The 27463-nt window shown below is 55.7% G+C and overlaps 1 protein-coding gene across 4 annotated transcripts in view; it reads right to left on the bottom strand.

The window, feature by feature from the left end:
* SNX29 (sorting nexin 29) overlaps positions 1–27463 on the bottom strand; it is a 495580-nt gene that overhangs the window by 26417 nt on the left and 441700 nt on the right. For all 4 annotated transcript variants that reach the window (XR_006212700.1, XM_042972465.1, XM_042972468.1 and 1 more), the window contains one exon: positions 16360–16499. Coding sequence is in view for 3 of the 4 variants with exons in the window: in XM_042972465.1 (XP_042828399.1) it covers positions 16360–16499 (140 nt within the window). In the remaining variant the exon portion in view is untranslated. The remainder of the gene's footprint in view (positions 1–16359; positions 16500–27463) is intronic.

Consider the following 27463-nt stretch of genomic DNA (forward strand, 5'->3'; position numbering starts at 1 on the left):
AAGCATATCCCTTCTCCGCATGCACAATTATCGCAAAACACTTTGGTGGAGAAAACACTGGAGATTTCAGATCTGGGTAAGACGGAGTAAATGCCACCAAATGTAGCTACGAAAACGTACAGAGTACATGAGGCAGCTACTGATGGGCTCTGGAAAGGAAATAATGGCAGGTGGACTGGGGGGAGACAACCAGAATTTGAGGTACCATCGAAGCTGCAGCGAGTTTACCACCGTTTCCCTCAAGGACCGTCCAGCCTGGACTCGAGTCAGCCCGACATCTGGAAATGGCGCGGGGCACACACAGGCCTCCGGGTGAGCCCTCTGTTTCTGGCTCAAAGGGCAGGAACGTGGCCCTGAACGCTGGGTGTGGTGGGGAAGGGGAGCCCGTGTTTCTCTCGCTTTTCTCGGTTCTGTCGTGCCCGGTCTGCAGCTGTCCTTGCACGCCCAGAACTCTGAGACAGGGTGTGGTAAGAGGAAGCAGGGCTCCCCCGGGGCGGCCATGTCCTCATCGCTGTTGTTCATATGACAAGAGGGACTTTGCAGATGTGATTAATTTAAGGCCTGGAGAGGAAGAGGTGATCTCAGATTTTCTGGGTGCGCCCAGGGTGGTCACAAGGGCCCGTAAATGATGGAGGCACGAGAGCAGAGTCTCAGAGCGGCCGACAGAAGTGGTCATCCCCGGACAAAAGGAGGACGCAGTGCGGTGGTTCTAGAAGCTGGAAGCGGCAAGGAAACAGATTCTGCCCTGGAGCCCTGGGGAGGAGACAGCCCTGCTGACACCTTGACTTCACACTGATCTTGGACTTCTGACCTCCAGGACTCTAAGAGAATAAATTCCTGAGCTTGTGGTGTTCAGTTTCAGTGGCCACAGGAAACTCACACAGGAGGAAACTTTCCTCTTGCATCAGAAGAGCTTGGACCTGGGACGCCTGGGTGTTTCAGTCGGGTGAGTGTCTGACTTTAGCTCAGCTCATGATCTCCTGGTTCATGGGTTCAAGCCCCGCATCGGGCTCTGTGCTGATGGCTCAGAGCCTGGAGCCTGCTTCGGATTCGGTGTCTCCCTCTCTTTTTGCCCCTCTCCCTCTTGCATACTCTGTGTGTGTCTCTCTCTCAAAAACAAATAACCATTAAAAGAAGAACGGTGGTCCTTTTCCTCTCTGGGTCCCCTCCACTTGGCTCTGGGCACGAGAGCAGTCGTGGGGAGTATGTCAACCTGACCACATCCTCACAACTTACAGAGAAGTTAACGCAAAAGCAATCACAGTTCTAAGCATCATATTACAAAATTTTTAGAAGGAAACCTGAGAGAAAAGTCTTTGTGACCCTGGTTTAAGCAAAGAGTTCTCAGACAGGACACCGAAAGCATAATAAAAAAAACTGAGGTCTGGATTTCATCAGAATTAGCGAGTCTTGTCACAAACAAGACACTGTTCAGAAATAGGAAAAGAAAAGCTACAGACTGGAGAAAATACGTGCAAATGACCTTCTGACGAAGCACTTCCACAGAGAATATAGAAGGACCATCAAAACACAACAGGAAAAGAAAAACCACCTAATTTTTTTAAAAATGGGGACAAGACATGAATAGACCTTTCCCAGAGGAAAGAGGCTGAAGAAAAATCAGCACATGAAAAGATGCTCATTATCAGGAGGGAAATGCCGAGATCTCCACCCCCGGTGCACGGCGCCTGAAACCCTACGCTACGCGGGAACACGGGCTGGCCGTTTTCGTACACTTACCACATGACCCAGCCATCCCCCGCTGAGGTATTTACCCTAAAGACACGAGCACTTTAGTCCACATAAAAAGCACACGAGTGTTTGTATTCGCTCAAAACTGTCAACAACTGGAAAGAACTCAAGTGCCTTGTGGATGGCTCCACGGTGGTCTCTCTACACTGGAATGCTCCTCAGCCATCAGAGGACCGAACCTCAGGTACACCCAACTCACGTGCATCGCAAAAAACGGTGGCGAGTGAGAGAAGCCGGTCTCCAGAGGGCACTGTGGATTCCACGCAGAGGACGTCCTCGGGAGACAAAACCACAGCGATGGAACAGGTCAGCGGTTGCCAGGATTAGGGCTGGGGAGAGTGTGCGACCGTAAAGGGACAGCATGAGAGCGTACTGGTGGGTGATACAACTGTCCCGAATCCTGAGTGTGATGGTGTGGATACTCAACTGACTACACGTGCATTCAAGTTTACAGACCTCAACTCCAAGCCAAAAAAGCTCCTTTTACTGCGTGTTAATTTCATTTTTCTTTTGGCCACATCAAGGCAAGCGGGACTCTGGTAGGTACATTGAAGGCTCTCGTGTGGCCCTTTCTGGAGCACAGTGGAGTGAGCCCCAGTGCTGGGGCGGTTGTCCCTGGCCTCCCTCTACCTTCTCCCTCAGTGAAATCTCACTCACCCTAGAAACCCACCCTCGTGCGCCCTCCACCCCATCTCCCACACTCCCTTCTCCTCCCTAAAACAAGTTACTTGTCTGTGCTAGTTGTAAAATTGGCCCCAATTATCCACCACTCTCTGCCTCGTCCTCTGCCCTGTGACTCGGCAGGGCCCTCCCACTCTGACTACAGTGTCTACCTGGGGAACGCCGGGGCCAAGGGGAAAGTTAGCGAACGTGACACAGAGCTTGGAAAGTGCTACAGGGGGTGGGCCTTTCGCGCTCTCGCTCTGCCACGCATACCTGGCCAGCCCGAGGGCCCCGGCTGCCTCATCATTCCCAGCCGAGGCCATCTTGGACCAGCAGACAGCCAGCCGATCCCCAGACCTGGAGGCAGACGAGGCCATGACCGGCCGGCCTCCCGGGCGGAAACCGGCCCACCGAGGGGGAAGTGATGGCGGATCGATCGCACTTTGTGGGAACAGGCCACCTGGTTGGCAGAGAGCCAGCAACTTCCTGTGTGCCTCGCCTCCTTGGGACCAGAGAGCTTTTATTACTGTCACTTCTTTACTAACCCCAAAATAGGACGGGGGTTATTGTGCCCAAAATAACCTCATCTGCTTCCCTCGCTCCAGACTGAATTTTCAGATGCTCCGACGTTTAAAAATAAAAGACAGGAAGTAGGACAAGCAACTGTAATACAAGACAAGCTGCCAACTCGACTCGTTCTGAGACTGGAAAGTCTGAACAAAGGGTTACCTGAAATGTGACCACAGTTGAAGCCCCTTGGAGAAGCTCCTACTGGGTGACGCCACATTTGATCCTCTTGCCAAACCCGTGAGGCCTGTGCTACTGGCCCCGTTTTACAGATGGGGAAACTGAGGCACAGAGCGGTCCAGTCCCCAAGCCCGGTGGTACAGCTGACGTTTGAACCCAGGTCTGACTCATCCAAGGTCTTGCTCTCTCGGTTACGTACCACAGTGCTATTGCACAGCCGGGAGAAACTCAAAGCAGAGCTTTGCCGTATCTACACCAAGGAAATCCACCCATCAAACAGAACCACTGACGGGGGTGAAAGGGTCTGCTGTCTGGGGGGAGCCTCGTACTTTACAGCCTGGTTTCAGCAAGGCAGGGCTTGGCCGCAAGGAGGCCATCTTCATGTAGACGAGATCACAGAGCATCGGCTTCTCAGATCAACTGGACGATATTTGGAAAGAAAGGCAGGAAGAGTGGTGGGGAGACACATCAAGTCTCACATCCCCCCAAAGTCCTCAGTGAATGTGCTTGCTGGGTGTTCCTCTGAAAGCCCCAGCGCTCCAAGGCGTGCACTGGTTCTAAGAACGCAGATAGGAGCTGCGTGTACTCGGCCAGCAGCCGAAGCGGTGACTGTCATTCCTGCGGCCACAGCCACGGGCCTACTTTGCACCTGGTGTTCAGCACTGGGGCAGAGACTTGTTAAATCTCTGAATCAGCCTTTTGAGGGAGGAGGGCCTGTTACCAGTCCCCGTTTACAGATGGGGACGTCAAGGCACAGAGTCCCTCAAAGGCCTCATTCAAGATGACTGAGCCGGTAAACGGCCTGGCCTCGAAACCCAGGCCTGTGGGACTGCACAGCCCTTTCTCTGAACGGTGATGCCAATCTGCTCATCCCTTCAACGTCAAACTCACAAAACGAGCTGCATCCCAAACTCCGACAGCATGGCTTGTTTCCTGGTGCATTAGTAATTTCTCAACCTGCCTTCCCAGGACAAGCTAGTGAGAAAAACATCCACAACTCTGTCACAGCAAGTTCCCATGTGTAAAAAAGAGAAATGAAAACAAGGAATTGTGTTTTCACTCAGCAGGCTGTGACCTGCTTTATCCTCTGAGTGACGCTGGCTAAGCTACTGATTGCGCAAAGGATGGCATTCCTGGGGCCAAAGCAGGATGTGGCTCTCTTTTCCAGTCCCAAGAAAAGATCACGGGTATATGAGATTCACAAGGACGGGAAGGGGCCACGGGACAGGAGCAGACAGGGAGGAAGGAGATGGCTGGAGAGCGTGTGTGGGTAGGTAGCTACACCCACTTCTCTCACCTGGGTCAAAACCCCCCCTTAGTGCTTTACCCCTCTCAGCCCCAACCTCCAGGCCTCTCTGCAACACCCACTTTGGGAATTAACCCCAAGTAGGGGGAGATGGGTTGGACCTTGGGCAGCACCAACCAGTGGCGCTGTACTAACGAGATGTGTGCACTCAGAGGCCACGGGGCGGGGGGCAGGTTTAAAGCCAGGGACGTGAGCCCCACACTGGACACCCTGCAGAGGAGAGGCGGCTTGGCCACAGACAGGTGCGACGGAGTCCAGGCTTCCCTTCCCAGGGATGCTAAGACCTAAAACCGGGAGCTTCGAAATCACCGCCCATGAAGCTATTTACCAACACTCTGTTTCATTTGGACACAATGGCCACAGAGGCTGGACAGCCATGTGAACTCAGCCTGAGCTCCCCACCCCACCCCGTGCCAGCTGCGAGTCCCCGTCCCACGGCCAGGCCCCTTTGCCGTGGGAGGCTCTGTTTCCTCGCCGGGCAGCAGGGCACGGGAACGCCGACTTCCAGGGGGAGATGTGAGCACTTAACGTCAGAAGAGCTCGCGGCTTCACACCTGGTTCCTTCTCGGCCATGGGGCCACACAGGTTTGCAGCCGGTTTTATGAGAGTCAATGGCAGACCAGCTTCTTGAACAAGACCTGGGTTCTCACCGCTGGGACTCCTGATACCTTGGGTCAGAAAACTCTCTGTTGTGAGAGGCCTTCCTGTGCACTGTAGGACGTTCAGCAGCATCCCTGGCCTCCGCCCCGCTGGATTCTAGTAGCATGCCCCCTTCCCGTTGATGTGACAATCAAAACTGTCTCCATTCACTGCCAACTGTCCCTGGGGCTGGGAGGAAGGTGACAGAGCTCCCAGCTGAGAACCTTGGGGTCAACAGAAACAGAAGGGCCCACTGTGGCCGCTCTGTGCGCAACCCCTCAAGGCAAGTTTTACTTGTGAACAAGAGTGGTTTCTTGAACTTCGTAGGTGAAAATACCACACTTCCTTTTCAACCCCGGTAACTTGTGACCAATTCCCTGGAATACACACAACTGCCCTCCATGGACCCACGGCACGGTTCTTGGAGAGCTTCTAGAAGGAAAACCACATCATGACTGGCTGTGTTCCTTCTCTGTAGGTAAACAAGTGCCACCAAGAGGCACCGAAACATGGCAAGGAACAGGAAGAAGTACCCCAGAGAAGACGGAGAGAGCTTGGGCAGGTGCTCTGCCCGCAAGAGACGAACATTTGGCCAGGCACCGAGCCCGCTCTGGGGATCCAGAAGCTGCCACACAGGGAGAGCGCAGGGCAGACAGGCTGCACTTGGATGCTGAGCAGACATCTCCTGCCTGTGGACTGTTCCGATGACCCACAGCTTGTCAGGCCCAGTGCTGGGGGGACCTCGGTCAGGACTGCGGGCAGTGCTGTGTCTTGAGGGCTGGTTGTCAGTTACCCTGGTCGGTATCCAGTGGTCATCGTCCCCTGGGATTGAGGGGGTTGCCGCCTCCTTCCACCCTACCCTGCATTTCTTCGTGTGCTGAGCAGATTCATCTAACGCATATCCCGTTTGTCTGGCAAGCCCTGCGATATACCAGGGGCCACACGCAGCCCACACACAAATCAGCGGATGCCTAATTTTCAAATGAGATTTTTTATTGAGATATAGGTTTCTGCCATGTGGAGAAACAGAAAGTCTGGCCACCTGCAGATCCACATACAGGAAACTAACGTGGGAGGGCAGTGGCCGACCCTCTCCCACAGGATCCACACCCCTACCTGAGGTCACACGTCAGTGGCGTTACTCGCTTACACATGACCTGCCTGGCCCGAGAGGCACCTGTACTTCCCACCATGCCCCAGCTGACAGGGGTGGACTTGGGGACGTTTGCTCTCTTGCTCCCGGATGCGGGGAAGGTGCGAGGCTTCACTAAGCAAAAGGCTGAGAGATCACAAAAGCAGTCAGGAGGGGACGTCCCACCGGGGCATTTATGTCCCAGGTAAGGGTGTCCGGCCGGGAGGCGCACTGCCTCCTCCTATGGATCGCACACCTGGTTAGGAACAACGTGGCAAGATGTGGAGGCTAAGGAACAGTGACCACAGCCGCCGTGGGTACGAGCTTCCCCTCCATACCGGCCTGGTCAAGGTCCCCTGTGAACTGGGGGGAGTGGGGTGGGCGGGGGGCACATTAGTGCTTGACCCCTGGTGTGTCCCAACAAAGCACCAGCGTGTCAGAAAACGGGTCAAAGTTTCTGCAAGCCCCAACGGCCGCCAAGCTGCTCCAGGACCAAAGGGCACACACTCTGAGGAGGGGGCCGCAGCCACTGAACTTCCAGGCAGAAGCTATGAACTGTGTCAAGTGCCCTGCATAGAATACGCTGCTCCCTTGTGCAAAACCAGGCTGGACACAGCTGCCAGGTCCAGAAGCCGGCTCCTGCAGAGAGAGGCCTGCCTGGCAAAAAGCCCGTCCCTGCCCAGAGGCGTGACAGGCAGGCTGTGGCCGGTAAAGGTGCTGCCTCCCCTGTGCTGCTCTGGATGACCTGTTTACCGCGTTCTCCCCAACGAGGGTGACAGGGGCGCCACCGTGGTTGTGCTGAGCCACCTGCTCTGAGAGTCGTCAGCCAAGGTGGCAGCGGAGGCGGCCAGCTGGCTGATCTTTCTGCTCGGGGACTCGGTGCTAACTTCGCAGCTCTCGCATGCGGAGGACAGCTGCTTCGGGAGACACCCTGCCCTCGCGACCCCGCCCCAGCTTCCTTCCTCCCAGGGTCCTGCCTCCCCGTCCTGCTGCTTTGCTGGTTCCACGGGGCCTGGCCTGGCCCCGCTTCTATCCTCAGCCCTCTCCTCCTCTCCTCTCCCTTTTTCTTTCCCCACCTCCGTGGTTACCAGTGCCAAGCTTGTATCAGGAGACCGGATCCCAAGCAAGGAGTGTCTCCCAATTCCTGCAAGAGAGAACTCTCCGGGGTTCCAGAGCCACGAAGCAGGGTTCCAGGATGTTCTTGGCAACTGCCCAAGTCACAACTTATTCTTCAAATATTCCCAATATTCTTCGTACCGTTTATTACTCTGGAGATCTAAAAAGATTTACCTCTTAAAGAAGAAACAGGAAGTTTGGAGGTATTTGCCAAGACCCGCAGCCGAGCGAGCCCCGAACAACGGATGACACCTGCACGCGTAACCGGGGACTGTTCCCCTAACAGCGCGGTGCACAGATCTCCTGCCAAAGTGGACAGCATCACACAGAATTGTGGGTCAAAATCAAAGTAAGGACTTACTGCGCTTCCAAAACTTATTTCTAGGAATACCATTGACATCAAGCATACTATGCACCTAAGCCGATTAGTATTTATTTCATTTGCAAGAAGGACTCATTGTTTGCCGCAGACACAACCATGAACATGTGCCAAAGACGCGGTGGCAGCTAAAAGCAAGACTGACCGATGAGATCGTGACCATTTCTCGCCTCTGAGTTCCTGCCCTGGTTCCTGGAAATGTCACCCTTAACCACCTCCGTGTGTCGAGAATCTCCCTTTTGCCTCCTTGGTGTAGATTCCTTCAAACCACGAATGGTGATCGCTGTCCTTTAATTTCCACGAGAGAAATGCAATGCTTGCCCCCATCTCTTGACGGATTTTTCTTGGGATGTGAACAGGTACGTTTCCTGAGGAGCACCAGGAGGGCATTTCCAGCTCACGTGAAGCTCGGCACACGCACTCCTTGGAGACGCTCATCCCTCCTTACCTGGCTCCCAACTCACGTTCGGGACCCAAGACCAGCTTCTAAACCCAATGCCTTGTTTTCACCTTGTCTGCTCCCAAACCAGCTTCTCTTCTGTCCCCTTGACCATCATTTGCCCAGACATTTGGCCTCAAACACTTGGCATCATCTGGTTCAGGCCCATCCCCACCACCATTTCTCTGGGTTACCGCGAAAGCACCCCGCCACCCCCCACCACTCCACTCTCCCCCAGCTGCCCCTGTGTTCCTCCTAAAACACAGACCTGAGCCCAAAGGCCTGCACGGGCAACCCTTCCGGAGACCAGGACAGAAACTCTCTGGAGACCTGCACACTCCCAGGTCCCAGCCTTCCCGTCTCCCCTCCTGACGCCTATTGAAATTCTGCATATCAGATTGGTACCAGGGGGTGGGGTTTAGTGACATCTGTCAAAATTTTTAAATGCACCTGCCCTCTGAGCCAGACTGGCTTCTAAAGAAAGATCAGTCCTCCCTACCTATCTGCCAAAATGTAGGTCTGCTGCAGCATTCCTGCCAGCACTGTTTGAGGGAGAACAATCTGGAAATCTCGTCAATCTTCCAGGAGAGCAATGGTGAAATAAATGACAAAACAGCCCCTGCACTGGATGCTGCGCGGCTTTCACAAGGAATGAGCCAGCTTTATTAAATTCAAAAGGCAAACTACGGAATGCGGTGTAGGATCTGGCTTGGATATACAAAGGATTAACAATTTCTACAACGTTACATAAGCGGCTTCACGGCGGTCACGGGGGGTGGGGGCACAATACTCGGCAGAGTGATGTTTACTTCTCAATCTCCTCTCGTTCTGTAGTGTTTCATTTTTTTTAATACCTTAAGTTTATCACTTCCTCCAAAACGTCTGCTCCCCAGACTCTCCTTCCCCCGTGCTTCCTTTCTGCTGGTAAAAATAGTGACACACATACGTGCTTACTACGTGCAAAGGGCTGTTTGACGAGCCTGACATACGTGCGCTCGTGGAACCCGCGTGGCCCCCCACGAGGCGGATGCTACGAATATGTCCATTGTACAGATGAAGACACTGAGGCCCGGGAGAGCTTCAGTGACTTGCTCAAGACCACACGGCCTGTCCATAGCACAGCTGGGATCCGAACCCGGCAGTGTGACACGTAACGAGGCACTCTGCAAGTTCCTAGTGAATGGATGAAAGACACATGGCCCGATGATATCAAGCCCCATACGTATGTGGGCCCCCGGTGCCAGGTCCACATCTTAGCCATCGGTTTAGTAGCCCTGCCAACCTCTCTCCAAACCCAAGAGCCTGGACACAGTTGGCGCTCAGTCATGTCTGTTGACTTGAATACCGAGACTGTCCCCAGTGAGCGGACGTGGGGGCGTCGCTGCATCTGCCTGGCCTGGCAGGATGCTGGGTGCATCGTCACGTCTCCCCACCCGGACAGCCGGTCCTCAAACACAGTGGGGTCCACTCACTGCTCACCTGCCCTTCTCATCACCTCCGCCAAGATGCCACCTCCCCCTGCGCACACCCTGCAAAAGCCGTCCCACCTGCTCCTCTCCAATTTCATTCTCTATCCCGTATCCAGAGTGAAGTTTTAAAAATGCGAACCAGATCCTCATCACATCCCTCCCCCAAGCCCTTCAGGGGCTTCCCAACTCACTGAGAATAAAGCCCAAAGCCACTGTTATGGATTTCAAGGCCCCAGATGATCTGTGATCTGGCCACCCTGGCCTTACTCTGACACACTCAGCTTGCTCCCGCCCCAGGGCCTCCGTACTTACTGTTCCCTCTAACTGCACACCCTTCCCCCAGAAATTTGCAAGATCTTTCCCTGACAGAGGCCTTTCCTGACCATCTGCTGGAAAATACCACTGTATGACTCTCTAGCCTCTGACTCTGCATGAACTTTCTTCAAAGACCTTATTATCTGGCAGTGTATGTGTTTGTCTATTTTTCCACTCCCCTACTCCATCAAAGCAGAAAAGGTTGTTGTTTTTTTTGATCTTCTTCCTGTTTTGCGCTCTACAATAAACCAGATGGGAAAGACGTCTGCCGAATGTAGGCTCCTTTGAGGGGTGCTTTCCATGTGTCCAGTCAGCAGAGTTTCTGTCCTGGACGTGTCCCAGAGTCCCCCACTTTTTCTGGCACTCGTTACCAGTCACACTACCCTCCTCCTCCCCGCTTTTGTCCCTCCTCTGTGGAGCTGACCTCTCCCCATTCCCCACCGAACAGAAAGAGACGGCAGAGTCAGACCCTAAGTACTGAGGGTAGGAAGCCTGGGGACATGAAGGCTCTCTGAATGTTAGACAAGAGTAGCTGTTGTCCTTGTCACTTTCAAACAGAGGGACTCGTTCCCCTCTCCTTGGACTGGAGCCCTGGGATCTGGAGGGCGAGCACCCTGGGGGCGGCACTGCCTCCACGTACCCTAGCAGCAGCCCCAGAAATAGCCCGGCTGGGGGCGCCTGGGTGCCTCAGTCGGCTGAGCATCCGACTCTTGGTTTCCGCTCAGATCATGATCTCACGGTTGTGGGATTGAGCCTTGCGTCGAGATTCTCTGTCTTCCTCTCTCTCTCTCTCTGTTCCTCCCTCCCCTTCAAAATAAATAAACTTGAGGAAAAAAAAAAAAAAAAGAAAAAGAAATAGCCAGGCTTGGCTGGAGGTGACTTGGGTGGCATTTTATACTTCCTGTCTCCAGGTGACAGGGCGGTAGGTCGCCGGGGAGGAGCCTCTGGTGGTGGGCTTCCAAGGATTGGGGGTGCCTTCCCGTGGGAAGAACAATGTCCATGGGCCCAGGCCGACTTCTCAGGCACCCGGAAAGCCAGAGCTCAGCTCTTGCAGCTGCTTTCCCCGGGGCGGGCCCTGAGCTACCGTCTAGAGTGCGGGATCCCTAGTAGGGGGACGGGAATAATTCAGAACGATCTTGGGCAAATCATTTAAACTTCCTGGGCCTCCAGTATCTCACTCGTAGGGATGGATGCACATGTGGCTGGATGAAGAGACACCCAGAAATGTCCGTGGGGTTTTTATAAGGATTCTCTCCTCCTGTTTCTCATGAGCGGACATCTCAGACAAGACACTCTCTCACGTGAGCTCACTTAACCCCCGACAGATCGGTGGTCCTGCCACTGTTCTTCCTGTTGTACACCTCACGACGACACAAGACACAGAGGCCAGACCCTTGCCTGAGGCCACCCTCCACCTTAGTGGGAGAGCTGGGGAACCTCAGACGCCACACTCCCCACCCTTTCTGTTCGGCTACCAGGGACCTCAGACCCATCTGCCTTTGAGGGCCTGGCAGCTGATGGAAATCAAGGAAGCCCGACTGGGTAGTTGGAAAGGTGCCAATGTGGGGCATAACCGTCCCATCCAAAGTCACTCACCTTCATGTTTTACTTTAAACACTGTCCACACCTAACCAGTCTCCCAGGTCTGGCCACACACTTGAGATCTGTCAAATCGGGTCTGCACTCCTCTGTGGCACCCGGGCCACGGTGAGGACTCTGGAGCCTGGAAGGTTCAGGCTCGTCCAGAGAAGCAGTGCGAGTTAAAAGTCCCTAGGAGGGAGCTAAGTAATTTCTATCAGCAGCAACTTGCAAAGTGAAAGGTCTCAGCTTGGGATTCAGGTGATCCTTTTGTGGTGAGCAGCGCGGGGCATTTCATCCCCAGGCTACACCCCTGCTCACTGGGAGAAACGGCAGCTCCTATTTCGGCAAAAAATACATTCAACAAGCTTTCGGAGCAAGCGCAGCAACGGAGAGGGGTGGTGAGAGGGGCAGACATCGGCCACACTTTTTGCTGAAAATTCAGTTGGGAATTTGTGCTGTGACCTACATTACTCCAGCCCTCACCCCCGTAACTTTTCCCTCCCCTTCACAAACAGCCGACCGTGATGCAGTGCCCCAGGATGAATTGCTCTGCAGTAAACATTTTAATAATGCGCTAAATGCCAGCACAAGAAATCATGTGAGCCTTCACCAATGTGCGGTCCAGTTCCGCAGGATGAGTTCTTGGAATCCAAGCCTCCCTCATTAACGCACTTTCAAAAGAGCACCTGACGTCCCCGCGGCGTCTGCTAACATCTGCCACGCGTCACGTCTCGGCACCCACCTTTCCCTGAAATGCTGGGGGGTGCAAACGACACGGGGCTCCCGAGGAGGGGGCCAGAGGGGGCTGCTCTTCCCCTGCTCACCATCTTGGGGCGGGCGGGGGGCAGACTCCGGTCCCCATCTGACACACAGAGTTCAAAATGGGAAAGAAACGGTCTGCTTCCCGCCGCCCGGCTTTCTGATTCGGCCCGCTGCCGGCCCTGGCGGGGACGGCGGTGGGAGGCGGGGAGGTTTGGAGAACAGATCCGACCAGCCGATTCTTCAGCTCCCAGATCGGAGCAGATGGCAGATTGCTTGGAGGTCGGGATGCCCCTTGCAGAACACAGAGCAATACTGACACCCGAAAGAAGAAAAACAAAGTGGAGACGCGCGTGCAAAGGCGGCTCCTGCTGGATGCTGGACCCCACAAGCCTAAAGGCTCTAGGGAAGATTTATGAAGGAAACGGAGCAAGTTCTACGCACCAGCTTTGAGTCCCCTGCCCTCCGCCCCTCGCCCACCCCAAATCAGAGAGGGACCACCTTTCGGAAGTCTGGCAGTGGGGCAGCTCTCAGAAAACGCGCGAGAGCAGCGTGCAAACTGAAGGCATCTTGGGTGACACAGGGTCCGGTCTCCCATCCGGCCTGTATGGAGAGGCCGTCTGAGCGGCGGGTGAGAGGCAGGACTGCGCGCCCGAGTGTCTGCTGGGGGCCAGGCAGGAAACGCAAACGAGCGTAGGAGAAAAGCAGCCAAAGGCCAACAGGGGAAGGGGAAGGCTCGGCTCAGGGTCCAGGAGGCAACGGGGCGGGGGTCTCGGTGAGGGCAGGCAGCACTGCTCCACGGCAGCCAAGGGTGGTGGGGCGCTGAACGGGGGCATATGCGTCTGCCCCCGCCGTGACACAATACCACCGACTGCGGTGGCTTACTCAAACAACAGACACTGATTTCTCACAGTTCTGGAGGCTAAGAGCCCAAGTGCTGGCAGATTTAGTTCCGGGTGAAGGCTCTCTTCCTGGCTTGCAGATGGCTGCCGCTCACGGTCTCCTCACGTGGCAGAGCGAGCGAGCGAGCAAACGCCAGCGCCTCCTCCTCTCCTCGTAAGGGCGCTAATCCCATCGTGTCGCCCTTATGACTTCCTGTCAACCTCATTACCTCCCCCAACCCCCACTTCCAAATACCATCACGCTGGGGTTAGGGCTTCCACGCATGACTTTGGGGAGGACACACATGTGCAGTCCCTAACACGAGAGGACCAAGTCTCAGTTTTCCAGAGGAGCCTGATACGTGATTTGACACTGCTATTCTGAGGTTGGGGACACTTCAGTAAAAGTAAACAAAAACCAAAACTCCACTGGACTGGTCAGATAAAAGATCGGGGGTGGGGGCGGGGTGGGTTCATTCCACAGGCTCCAAGTTTTACCCCGAAACACGGGATGTGGCACTGAACACCCGGGGCTCCCCGTGCGCTGGCTGGGTAACCCTGGGGTCAGCGGGGGACCTCTCTGGGCCTCGCTCTGCTCAGCAGTTTTGAGTGGCACCTTACAAAATTGCCATTTTATCGGCAGGTTTATAGGGTGCCACCTAATAGGTTCTCAGGAAGACTGGGAAGATGAGTTCTAGTAGGGGACCCCTAAGCCGGTGCCTGTAGTCAGCAGTCAGCACATGGAGGGGGACCGGAGGCACCTTCCTTAGTAAACACGCCTACTTCTGTTCAGTGGCTAAAAGGGGCTTTTAGAATCCTGAGTCAGCATTTGAAAGAACCGAGGACGTCTGTCAAGCCTTATGAGAATAATTATCCTTTGTAGGGTTTATGCCCTTAACCAAGAGAGATTTGGGTTTTTCAAATCAGAAATTCCTCAGGGCGAGATGTGAGCTGAGCGCCAGGCACGCACAAGCAGGAGATCATCGCAAGGAGACTTACCAGCAGCGACAAATCGGGCCGCTGCTCACCTTCTGTCTACCCCAAAATGAACCAATCTACACACTCCAACCCGGAATCCCCACCGCACTCACAAAAGACAGACATGGGCCGGGCAGCGTCCTCTGGACCCCGGGAAAGCCAAGGGGAGCAAGTGGTTTAATTCCAACCGGGGTCTAGGCTAGTGTTTCCGCGGAAGTCTGGCGTCAACATGGCGTCATCTGCCACAATCTCTGACTGAGATTCTTTGTGCTTTTCTGTTCTCTGTGCCAATTAGACACAGAAGGTTTCTCCCTCAGCTCTGATGAACATAACCGCACGGCCGAGCTCCCACAGCACACTGAGCTGCTCGGTGAACATACAGTTTCCATGATCCCGCAGGCCGCTGTTTGGTAAAAGCCCAATCAGAGAAACCCGGGCTGCCCACGGCAGGCAGGAGGGACGCCAGCTGGCCTGCGAGCAGTCTCTTCTCCTCAGACTGGGGCAGGCGGCCTGGCTTCGCATCAGGGTCTTAGGACCGCCTAACTTGGTCTTCACTGGGGAATTTAGCCCAAACTCACAGGACTCAGGGACAGGTTAATTTCCAACACATATCGCAGGCCAGGCAGCTGCCTTTAAAAGAATGGGAACTCCCCTCACGAACCATTACAGCACTTTCCAAACAGCGAGACTAAGCCCCAGCATCACCAGGGAATGAATGCAAAGTGTGGTTTTCCATAGCGAGCGTTCAGAGAAAAAGGTGGCTTGTGGGGCGCCTGGGTGGCTCTGTCAGTTGAGCGTCTGACTTTGGCTCAGGTCGTGGTCTCGTGGTTTAGGAGTTCGAGCCCCGGCGTCAGGCTTTCTGCTGTCAGTGGGGAGCCTGCTTTGGATCCTCTGCCCCCCTCTTTCTTCCCCTACCCCCCCACTTGCACTCTCTCTCAAAAATATACCCTTAAAAAAATAAAAGAAAAAAAAGGTGCCTTTTACCAGATGCAGAATACAAATTTTGTCTTCTTACAAAAGCCCTGAAAAAATCAGGAAAACATGCGCAAGCTGCAATCGAGAGGGGCAGCTGGCCAACGTCGGCCTGGTCAGAAGTTCAAGCTGGAAATGCCGGGAGGTGGGGCCCAAGGCAGACATAAACAGGGTAAGCCCATCTGAGGTCAGAGCATCACCGTTAATGAGGACAGACCCCTGGACCTTCAGTGGACTGTTCTCGAGAGCTACGCTGAAAAGAAACACTTATTTCACCCCAGCATGTCACACAGTCCCAACCAGTGCATCTCAACTAATGGGTCCCAATCCCACTTTTGGAGATCCACAGGTTTGCCGTACAGAGTTTTACATCTTGAGTTTCCCTATGATGCTAACATTCTAGAAATGATACGATTATGTTCTATAGCATCTGAAGGCTCTAAAAAAAACAACTATTCCATCATCTCTGTTCCAGTTCTATGGTATAGCAGACTCCTCAGAGATCAAGTAGTGACACCAAGGGACGGCCACTTGCCCCAAGGTGCTGCACAGACATGTCCCCAGCAATGTGACCAGAGAAGAGTGTGGGGCATGGAGCTGGCCCCCAGACACACGGGCACCGCACACAGCAAAGGAAGGAGTGTGCTCCAGGCCAACGCGAGCAAAGCTTCGGTTTCAAAACAACATCAGTATCTGTTGTGCTGACAGTTTTAAATTGTGATGATTTTGTAAGTGCTTGACACGTCAACAAACATCTTTCAATTCCTGTTCACTTTTATAAGAGATATAAGAATGAGAAATGTATACCTAATTTTTTAAGTTAGCTCACACTTAAAGTTATTTTCATATTAGTATTACTTAAGTCAGCAGCAGTGGGAGTCTGAGAATTTTCCCTTGCATCCATTACCCGCTGAAGCAACGGTGACAGGCTGATTTGGTTCTGGAAGATTCTGTGAGCTGCAGAGAAAATTACTCTCTGCTTTGATCAAAAGGTGGAAAGTAGAAAGCCACGCAGGCCTGCATTTATTTGCAAACCTCAGCTCAACAGCGCTCATCGGCTGACCCGCTGTCTTGGAGCCCTTTCAGAAGTGCACAGCGCCTCAGCTCATGCGGCTCGGGGAACAACACCTGGGCCCCGGTGTGTCAACGATGGCCATGCACTTCGCCTGCCAACCTCGGAGGAGGGGGAGGAGGAAGTGCTGGGCGGAGCGCCCACGTGAACAGTACTTACACAAAGAAGGGCATCAGCTGCACCAGTGTCTCCTTCTTGGGGCTGGCGGCAAACTCGGGGGCCACCTGGATGACCTTATTCATGACGCTGCGCAGGTAGTTCTGCAGCTGCTTCCTCCGCTCCTCCACAAACTTGGCATCCTGAGAAAACAGACACACAGGGCTGCTCAGGCGCTCACTCTTTCCTCTTCCGAAAACCACCCATAGAAGATACAGCGACCGGTCATCACCACCCAGACGGCTGAAGTCGACCTGAGCGACTGTCGCGAGGAAAGGGTGTACGTAAGGCTTCCCACGTGCGATCCTGTTGAATCAACAGGGAAAACGTTCATGATATTATTACTAAGAGGGGGACAACAGATCCATGAAACCACCTACAGTGTGTTCCCATGAATAAATGAAGTCTTAGCAACTGTGTCTGTTGTTTACAGAGGACCTACAATGTGCCAAGGCGGTGAAGGGGCCAGGGGACCTAACAGTGAGCAAAGCCGGTCACTGCTGTGTTGCTGGTGGAGGTCACAGGCCAGTGTAGGACTCACAGATAAATCCAGGCACCACACAGGTCCAAGCTGCTTCCCAGAGACAGTGTTTGATTTACCATCATAGGAAGTTTCTAAAATATGAATCAGTCATCACTATTTAAGAAAGATTTTACTGATGGGGCACTTGGGTGGCTCAGCTGGTTCAGCGTCTGATTCCTGATTTTGGCCCGGGTCACGATCTCATGGTTTGTGAGATCAAGCCCCACGTCAGGCTCTGTGCTGACACGTGTCTGCTCGGGATTCTCTCTCCTCTCTCTGCCCCTCCCCCAATGGCACGTGCACATTCTCTCTCTCTCCAAATAAATAAGCACACACACAAAAAAAAAAGATTAAAAAAAGAAAGAAGAAAGACTGTATTGAGAAGTTCCATCTTCCCTTGAAAAACCAGGATACCGGGCAGCACGGGACCATGCCAGGCTGGGGGCTGTGCAACATGGCTCGGGAGGCAGGCACAGGGCCCCAGGTCTATGCAGTCTCTACCCTCGGTGTTCTGGGGCTCCGTCCTCTGACCCTCCACCGTCGTGGCTGCTTGGCCCTCGGCGGCGGGGCTGGTGGCCCAAGCATGCCTGCCAAGAACTACAACTGGGTGACGGTCTGCCGTCCCAGGGTTGAAATCCTTAACGATATCGAAGCAAGGGGCCCCAGAGATTGTGTGGCCTGTCCTGCTCATGCGGATCTGCACTGGGGGGCCGTGGCTCATGACAAAGAAACCCTGGCCAGCGTGGGGGCAGGAGACTCCTTCTCTGTGAGAGTGATGCTCTTCCTAGATGGAAGAACCACATGAGGTGAGTAAGGGAAGCGGAGAGAGAGGGCAGGGGGAGGAATGAGGTCATCCGACCTCACAAGAACATGAGAAGAGAGGGGACTATTCTCACGTGACAAATGAGGAAGTGGCAGCCTAAGAGGGTCTGGGTGAATTGTGCACGAGGTCCCACGGATGGAGCATGGCCCTCAGCCCCGCCCTCTGTCCTGTGCCAGCATGGAGGTGACCTCAAAGAGGGGCTCCGTCAACAGTCAGCTGAATGAGGCCGTGCCCAGAGGCACCCGATCCCGGTATGTGCCCGAATTTCGGGAGAAGAGTCCCCACAAGGCCCTGCCAAGGACCTTAGCACGGCAGGGGGATTCTTTTAGTGCTGCCCAATTTGGCAAATGAAAACACAGGATGCCTGGCGATATCTGAGTTTCAGATAAACAACGCATAATTTTTCAGTATTCATAACTCAATGTTCAATAATTCATGATTCAATAATGTTTCAGTATTCAACTCTACGCCACACACTGGAACTAAGAAATTACTCACTGTTTATCTGAGATTCATATTTCGCCGGGCATCCCGTATTTCACCCGGCAGCCCTTCCAGGACATGGGGTGGGAGGAAAGGTCACAGAGCTTCTGTGGCCGGCAGGCTCCCCGGATCCCTTCCAGGTCACAGCAAGGGGTTCCTGCCCAGGGCCACCCCCGCGAGCCGCCTCAGCATGGCCCTCCTCCAGAGGGTGAGAGCACTAAGGGCTGCCAAAGCCACTCCAAGTCCCGGCCCAGCGCGGCCCCAGACAGGGGCTCCGGGCTCCCGCGGCCTGGCGGGAGGCGCGCCGGGCCAGAGAGCAACAGCCGGTCATGGCACAAGCTGCAGCCACTTGTGCTGTGTTCCTGGTCTGATGGCCAGGTGCTGCTCTATGGCTTCTGAGTTTTGACCCCTCATTAGGCACTGAGATGCTCCTTCTGGGGAAGGGGGTTCACGTGGCCACATAGTGCCAAACGGAGTCCATCGGGCCTAAGTTCTAAGGGGCGCGAGAAGCCCACAGGCCCGCCTGAGAGGATGTCGGAGGACCACCAAGGAGCCTGTGAGCCCCACAAGTCTCTCCGTTTTTGCAGCAGGGAATATTTAACACCCTCTCAAGCAAGAAGGGGAGATGGGGGAAGGCTCCCCACTCTGCCTATGGGGCTGGGCTGGGCAACAGGATCCTAGGGAGGCCAGAATGCTCAAAATGAAGGTGGGAGGAAGCTACCCAGGGGTGGAAAGTGTCTATTTTCCCTGGTCTCAGTGCCTCTTCTCACCAAGGTCCCAGGGACAGGAGTGACGTGGCGGAAAGATGATCACCCTGGAAGAATCCCAAATCCTTCCAAGAACTCATTGCTCCAGAGCGCCGGGCCCTGGAACCCTAACCAGCCCCTGAGAAAACCCGACGTGGCAGCACCGAACTTGACATGTGGGCAAGTTTTCCCTGAGCCATTCAGAGCAAGCGCGGGTATTTGCAGGATCTTTACTCACGCTGTGCACTGAGCTCTTTCCTTGGGCTTCACGCTCCCATCTGACGCTGGAGACGGAGGCTCAGAAAGAAAAAGGCACATGCCCGAGGGCTCAGAATCGGGAGACAGATGGGCAGGGTCCCAGGTCTCCAACCAGTGCACAGTGAGAGCCACCCCCAATCCAGAAGACATTCTCCAATTTATAGAAGAGAAACCTACGGGTCCTGCAAAACAAAGGCTTCCCTAAGACAGAACTCAGTTCAGAGAAATTCCACCTGTGGGGTCAGCTCTGGCTGAAGCCATGTATCGTGCAGAGGGAAGGAAGCCTGTCACCTCGGTGCTGGTGCCCGACTGCCAACCTCTACCAGGGACATCGCTTCCCTCGGGTCTCAATCTGCTTCATGAGTCCTCGCCCGTGATTTTGGCAGAGCTCCGTGGGGCAGGGAAGAGGGCAGAACCGTTCACGAAAGACCTTTTTTTCCCGTGACTGTCCTTTCATTTTTACTTTTCTTTTTTTATTCTGGAAATCGCATAAAGCGGAGCAAATGGTACCACAAATCCCCATAACCCTTTATCTAATTAAGTCTTAGCCCTTTTCCACGTTTGCCTCACCGTTGCTTTTGGTGAAGGTATCTTACAGAAAATGATAGCCACCGTGATACTTCACCACTAAGGGCTTTGGTACGATTTCAGAGCTAAGCAGTCCTGCCCTCGTTGGCCGGAAGCACAGACCCAGCATGTCTGCCGGCCTGCTCTCCCTGGTCCCCTGGCCTCCGTGGGCCCCTAGAAAACCATCCAAGAGACCGCACTGCAGGATGATCACACCAGATGACAGTCCCTCAGGAGGGGAGGGTGACCCACACTGCCATCTACGCTCAGGTGGTTAAACCAGTGGGAGCCTCAGGCTTCCCATCCATAAAATGGCGGCAAGGATGGGCCCACCTCATTCAGGACAACCCAGGCTAAGCCCCTGGTATCTTCTGGAGGCCGTGACTGATGCCGATCCACCAGCAACTTCTATGTGCATGAGGTGATGACCCATGCTCCTGATGCTTTAGGCCTTTCCCAAGCCGTCCTCTTGGCCTGGAATACCTGGACATTTAAGTCTCTACTCTTGTGCCCCCACCACTGAGAGACCCTCCAGGATACCCCTGCTAACGATGTCCTGTTCTCTGTTCTTCAAGATCCTCACCACTGCTTCATCATGTGCCTCTAGCTTCCCCACCTTCCTTGAACGATCTACGTCCCAGGGAGGCAGGGCCATTACCTGTCTGGTTCCCCCCCCAGTATCACAGAGCCCAATGCAGTGTGTGGAGATCATGAGAAGCCCCATAAGCATTCACTGCAAGATAATAGAATAAACATAGGGGATGAATTCAGGGGCAGAGAAGCAGGCCACCAGGCAGAGTGGTTGGAAAGCTGTTGCCAAGTCCAAGGAGAGAGGACAAAGACCCCAGAGGGGGAGTGGTATGGAGGAAAGGAGGCTAGCCTCCAAATGCCCTCAGGCAGGGAGAAGACAGAAGGCCGGGAGCTGGTTCTTCAGAGACTCCACTTGTCACATGGGGGCGCCCTGGAGGAGATCACTGTCCTGTCAGAGCCTGTCCCCACAGGGTCGGTTCAGTGCTTAAGGGGACAGGACAAATTTCCATTCGTTGGTTGGGCTCCTGGGGCTGCAGTGTGAGAAGTGAAGGGAGGGGATGGAAGCCAGCTCAAGGAACCTGCCAGACTCCTCTGGGGGCCCCCTCCTGAGCTGTGGTGGCCCTGCTATTGTTTTGTGACCCTAGAGCCATTAGCAGTGCTGGGGCTCAGTCCTCGCCTCCGCCTCCGAAAAGAACACTCAGGGCTATCTTACTATGAGCATTTGCCTTCCTCCAGAAAGGTTAATTTCATTTTGAGTCTCGAGAAGACAAGGACACCATCACATCAAGAGCAGCAATTTTAAAAACGATGGCACACTGTAAACAAGACAATAAGCCACGCTTCCTAGAGCAAACGCTCAGCCCCCCCAGCCCCTCCACTTTCTGGCATGGTCTTCCCTGGGCTGGCCTTCTCAGCCAAATCCCCACCCCCACCCCCTGAGGGGACCCTGGGGCCACCCTTCCTGGGAGCTGCCTGCCAGGTGGGCAGAAGTGACTGTGCATTTCCAGAGTCCGTTTTTATTTTCATCGAAGAATGTCATGGCATTTTATAAAATAAATTGGAGGTCTGGTTCCATCAGGAGGAGTGAGCAGCTCAGGCCTTGTTGGGAAGCAGCTACTCCAGAGTCAGCTGATCTGACACTGTGTCACTGGCTGGAGAATTCCGGAACACCGATTAGACTCCCAAGGCGCCCAGCATGAGGATCCTCTGGCTAGGAGAGTCCCTCCCAGGCCCAATTCTGAGGGGACTGGCTCACCCAGCCCATTTCTTCTTCCTGGGAACAAGGAAGACAAGATTCCCAGTGTCCTTGTGGCGAGGTGGGAGCCACGGACCGGGCCTGGTGGATGCCACGTGAGGCAAGCACGTCCAGGGCTTGCCACAAAAAGGCAAGCACCCTGCGACCCTCCCCCCCTCTCGTCTTCCTCTGGGAGTGCGGAGGCCACGGGCGCAAGTGGCAGAACCACCTGCAGGAAGGAGGGCCACCGGAGCCACCCTCTCTGCACCAGGTGTGCCCTGAATGAGAGATTAACTTGGCTGCCCAAAGCCACAGAGTTCCAGATTTGCGCCACGTGCCGGGAGAGGCACTCGGGCCAATTCTGCGGATTCACGCATGACACGCTCACTGGTGTTCGGGGTATGCCTGCCTTTGTCCAAGGCGGCGTGCCTCGAAAGAATGTGCGCCGGTTAACACACGGGGCCCCTGCCCTCGAGGAGCGTCGAGGCTCCTGGGGAAGGAGAGCAGGAGCGGGCAGACGAATACATCCCAGTGAGTGCTCCGGGAGAGATGGGTGTGGGCTGACAGGAGGAAAGAAGACAGACTGGCCCGGGTGGTGGGGGTGGGGGTGGTTACCACTCCCCCGGGGGGAGCGCCTCTTCCATAGGCGCTTTAATCCACAGAGGCCCGCGGAGACGGCGCTTTGGAGAGAGGAGGCGGAGGCAGAGGGCGAAGTCGGCTCACAACTCCTGCGCCTGCTTCCTGGGCCCGTGCGCATCCGTCTGCTCTCAGGCAGGGGGACAGAAAGGTGCCGGTCAGGGAACAGCCAGGACGGGCCAAGGGCCGCGGGGACGGAGCCCAGATGCAGGAACAAGGCGGGGGGGCCGGCAGGGGCGGGCCAGGAGGTCAAGTTAGAGAACGTGGACTCTACCCTCGGGACCATGGGTGTTTCCAAGCAAGAGAGTGACCATCAGCTACTCCTTCCCTGAGACAGAAAAGCAATTCTGACTCTCAGACTTGACGAGCTCTGTTTGGTCTCTGTCACTGGGTTGTATCTCAGGGGTACTGAAAACCTGCCTTTCTGCTTTCACGTATGGGTCAGCCGGGAGGTGCAGACGCCGCCGATGGAGGCCGCAGGCCCAGGCCCGCCCTCCTGGGACACGGGGACAGGCCTCAGCGCCCCCGGCAGCAGGCACAGCTCACGGGCTGCAAAGCAGCAAGCTCTGCTGTGTTCCGGGTGCGATGCCTGAGCACTTGTTTCCAGGGAGACTGTTATGCAATCGCTAATTGGGAAGTGAGAAGAGAAAATTCACGCAATTGCCACTTTCAACACTTTCCATGGAGGCAACCGAGAGCAATGAATTGTTGCACACGATGGACCCCCGTACAGCTTCCTGAACGCCACCGAGCCCCTTGTGTAAGCTTCTGACCGGGTATCTTTAGCGAAGCTACAGGAAGCATCTCTACTTGATTAACTCAGGGAAATAATAAGGGTGCAAACTTGGAAAAGGTAACTGTGCTTCTCATCTTCACGCTGAGAACGGGCTCCAAGCGGCCACGGCGGGGGGTGGGGGAGGGTGTCCCGAGGATCACACCGGGGCTGAACAGCCGGATGAGTGACCTGGCTGGTTCAAAGAGGCCTCGCTTAGGCTGTTTCCCAGGTGCTCCTGCACTGGAATGCAGAAGCAAAGAGGGGAAGGAGAAGGCTTCATCTGGAGAGTTCGGGAAGGGGAGGGAGAGAAAGCCTGCGATGTGTCTCTAAGGTGTCCCTGGGGAGGACTCCGTGCCCTCAGTCTCCACAGACACCCACAAATTCAGGAGTCAGAGTCACTGCCCTTCTGAAGGGACAAGGGGAGCAACATCCTGGTGAGTATAATTACTTCACCCCAGCAGCTCAAGCCCAGCATCAATCACCAAGCAAGTAGTCAGTGATGGGCCAGGAAGGACAGAGCAATCCAAGAGACAGGCGTAACCCTACGGACGTCACAGTCTCCCTCTCCGACAGCCCATGGCCAGGAGATGCTCTACACATTGTTCATACATCCAAGCAGCCGGCAGGCACCAGACACTGGACTCCCTTCGCCAGCCGCGCTCCCTAGACGCCACGCTGCACCAGGGCCTGTGGGGAGAAGATGCCAGAAGAGGCCACCATGAAAGCTCCCCGAGAGATGCAACCTAGAATCCCTTTGTTCTTCTAATGTTTCCAGGAGGCCGATGGGCCCAGCGCTGAGCTGGGGGCCCACGAGACTCATGACAAGTCACAGCACCAGCGCTCGGGCCCAGTGGTGGACAACAGGCAGGCATTTCATTAACAAAACTGTGGCAAAACAGAAGAGCTTCTAGGGGAAGGTGGCGTTTCCTTCTAGCCAGCCTGATGTGGGAGAGGGTTTGGGAAGCAAAAGGCACTCTGGGCCTTGGTCTGGGGAGGTGAGTGGGATTTCCATAGATGGAGGCAGGAAGGAGGCCCAGGGATGAGGGCCCAGGGGCGAGGGGAGCCTCCCAAGGCGTAGGCAGGAGGGAGGCCCAGGGGCCAGGGGAGCCTCCCGAGGGGGAGGGAGGAGGGAGACCTGAGGATGAGGGTCTGGGGGAGGTGGCAAGCAGGACTGAGGAAGCTGGGTGGAGGCGTGGACAGACTGAAGCAGGGCTGGAGCTGGGCTGTGGGGAGAGTCCCAGGTTAAGGCCGGAAGTCACTGAGGTGTGAAGGAGACAACAGGTGCACATGGGGGCTGGGGAACTCGGCAGGGGAGAGGAAGGCGGGGACGGTTTGATGCTCCCACCTCACAGGGACCACTCTGAGAGCTTTCCATGAATTTACCCCTTACTCCTGGCTGCCTCCTGTAGGGCTGGGACCACCACCCCACCTCACGGCTGGGGAGACGGAGGCACAGAGAGGTGAACGCCTGCTAGGCTCACAAAGAGTCCGGGCGGAGCTGGGATTGAACCTGGACGGGCGTTGGGGGGGGGGGGGCGCTGCGGAGCACACCCACCAGGTCATGCGGCCCCAGAGTGCCTCTTGAGTGCGGTGGGCTGAGAATGGGCCGGTCGTGGAACGTCAAGGGCAGACCCTAAACCCCTCTCGGCCTCCAGGATAAACATCCCAGTGACTGGGCAGAGGTGCTTCCGCGTCCGGTGCGAGGAGTCACCTCAAGCTCCACTCCTGTCCACTTCCTGGGCAGGAACCTCCAGGGGCTCCCCGGGGCCTCCGAGGTCAACCTCAAGGTCCCTCTCACGGCACCAAAGGCCCTCTGTCACCCAGCTGCCACGGGCCTGTCGGCCGCCCCCTCTCACCTGGGCAGGGCTCTGGTCCCACACCCCAGGAAGAGGCTGTTGCCTCCCAACTCAAGCTCTGTTGTCTAACGTAAGCGCTTCCCCCAACCCCCTGGGACAGCTGGTTGCCGCCTTTTGGCCATAGCCCCCGGACCCAAGCGCACAGTGGCCTCATGTCACTCCACACGGAAGTCTCTCCTGTCAGCCAGGAGCTTCTCCAGGACACGGAATGGTTTGCTCACTGCCGTCTCCATCTGCGGTACCGAGCACCAGGCATGGCTCTTGGCAGACGAGGGGCCAGAGCGCCTCCTGCCCCACCCAATGCCCCCCGTCTAGAATATCCCCATGTCCTCATTGCGGCACCAAGGCCACCAGGCCCCAGCTCCTCCCATCTTCCTGGGTCCCATGTCCGCCCACTCCCTTCACTATTGGGGAACACATGGACTCCACCCACTCTCATTACTGGGGAACCTCCCAGAACACGCCAAGCCTGCTTCTGTCTCTGAGCCTTTGCACTTGCTGCTTCCGTCTGGATGCCCTCCATCCAGATACCTGCATGGCTCCTGTCAGCATCTCCCCATCTCTTCCCAAAGTCCCTTATGCTCAAGTAAGAGGCCCTCTTATCCACTCTGGCGCCTTCCCTACCCCTTTATTTTTGTGCGGTGATGACAATAATGTCTCCGGTGCCTGGTGACAGTATCTGGCATCCAGCAGGTGCTTGGTAAGTGTGGACTGACCAGACTCTGCTGAACCTTTTGATGCATGTGCCGCTCCCTCCAAGGCCCCTTCGGCTCCTCCCCGGCTGGAGAGTTAGGCACGGAGAAGCTAAGGAGTCGGCCTGAGCTCGCGGAGCTAGTGGGTGAGCGGTCTGGAGGTGGAACGCCCGCCCAAGTCACGGCTCGGTGTAGAGCCCACACCACAACCACTGAGCTGGGGCTCCAGTTCCCCGCAGCGGTGCCGCCAGAGTCCCCGCTAACATGCACTTCTGCTCCCGGAAGGGTAAGCCGTTCTCAACTGTCAGGTGACGGCCACGAACGAGAGCAGGGCCCCGAGGTTACCTGGAAGAAGGCTCCTGGGGCCCCGGTGGGGACGTCACCAGATGCAAACTGCATCTGCCCTTAGAGGGGTCCCAGGCTCTACTATCGCAGGCTTCTGGGTTGCCTTGTGGGTGAGCTCTGGTCTACCTCTTGTCCAGCCTGCATTTCCCCACGGATCTGCTCTGCAGACCCGGGCGGTTCCCAGAGAAGCCTCCTCCGACCCACCGCCCATCCCTTTCCCACCGCGTCTTCCCACGGCATGGAGTTGGCGTGAGCTTCAGAGGTGAGTGCGGGGCAAACCCTCCAAGCTCACGGGCATGAAAAACTAGTGACTAGAACTCTCCATTACGAGGTGACACCAGAGAGACCAGCGTCTTCACCTCAAGCCCGGGGTGACAACCTATCTCAGCTCCTTGTCTCATGCAGCTGAGGCTCCCTGTGCCTTGGGGCAGGTGAGGGGTCACACGCTGGGCACCCGGGTCCTGGTCTCACGCTGCCCCCCATGTTGTGCACGTCCCTGGGAATGCCGGGTTCCTTCTGAGCCTCAGCTTCCTCGCGTGCGAAGGGAGCGGACAGGTCCAGGACCCCGCATCCTCCTTCCCGGGCAGAGGGTAGAGACGCTACTCGCCGCACCCAAAGGCGACAAGCGGTACTGGGATCTGGACGGAGAAGGCGTGTCAGGTCTCAGAGGCAGGGAGCTCGCAGAGCCTGCTGGACTGCTGAGCCTCAGCGCAGGTGGTAACGGACGACCTCCAAGGTGATCTCGCTTCCCAAATCCGGAAACACGGAAGGCTGGAACTGAGAACCTGGACTTCCAGACCCAAACTGTACCCTGGTGTCTGCACTCGTTAAACTGCCCTCAACCGCCTCCCCCTATTTGGTGAAGCACCTGGGTGTGGGGAAGGCGAAGGAACCATGAACCCTGCCCGTCTAACGAGTAACAGGGCTCCCACGACCTAAAAACATCTGCACAGCAGAAGCACACAGAGTAACAGCAAGCACAGTAATATCGAACACAGGAGTACTTACTGCGTGACGTGTTTTAAGTGCTTCGTACCTAACTATCAAGCAGAGTTTCCTCAAAATGAGTTTCCGAGGTAGGTCCTACCATGAGCCCATCTCACAAACGAGGAATCAGAGGTGCGGGGGGCAGAAGGGCCATGCCCAAGCTCTGGGATCCGGTGAATCACACAGGTGGAGTGCGAACCAGGTCGTCTGACCCATCAAAAGCGCGTGCTGACACCCCCATGGAAAGGCCAAGGGGCTGCGGACAGGCAGACTGGCTCCCCACCCCCCACCCCCGTATCTGAATCAGGACTTTCCGCACGACGCGCAGGCAGATTTAAGACTCTGTCGGCGGCCCAAGGCTGTGTTCTGACGGTCTCGGGGTGAAATATTGCCTGTGGTGGCAAAAAAAGGGCAACTCAAGAGGACTCTTGGACCCGGATCTTGTCCACGCTTCGTTCAGGGAAAAGGCCACAGGCCTGGCACCCTCGCTCCTCCCCTTGGTCCCAGAGCCCCTCCTCCTCCTGCTCACAGCGCTGAGCGCGCGGTGTTGAGCCCCACGGGCGATGAGACCTAACTAAACGGGGGAGGCAGATCGGACCCCCAGGGCTGGCAGACAGCAGGTACAGCACGGCGGCTGGCCATCAGCACTCA

Source organism: Panthera tigris, chromosome E3 (genome assembly GCF_018350195.1).
Source record: "Panthera tigris isolate Pti1 chromosome E3, P.tigris_Pti1_mat1.1, whole genome shotgun sequence".
NCBI lineage: Eukaryota > Metazoa > Chordata > Mammalia > Carnivora > Felidae > Panthera > Panthera tigris.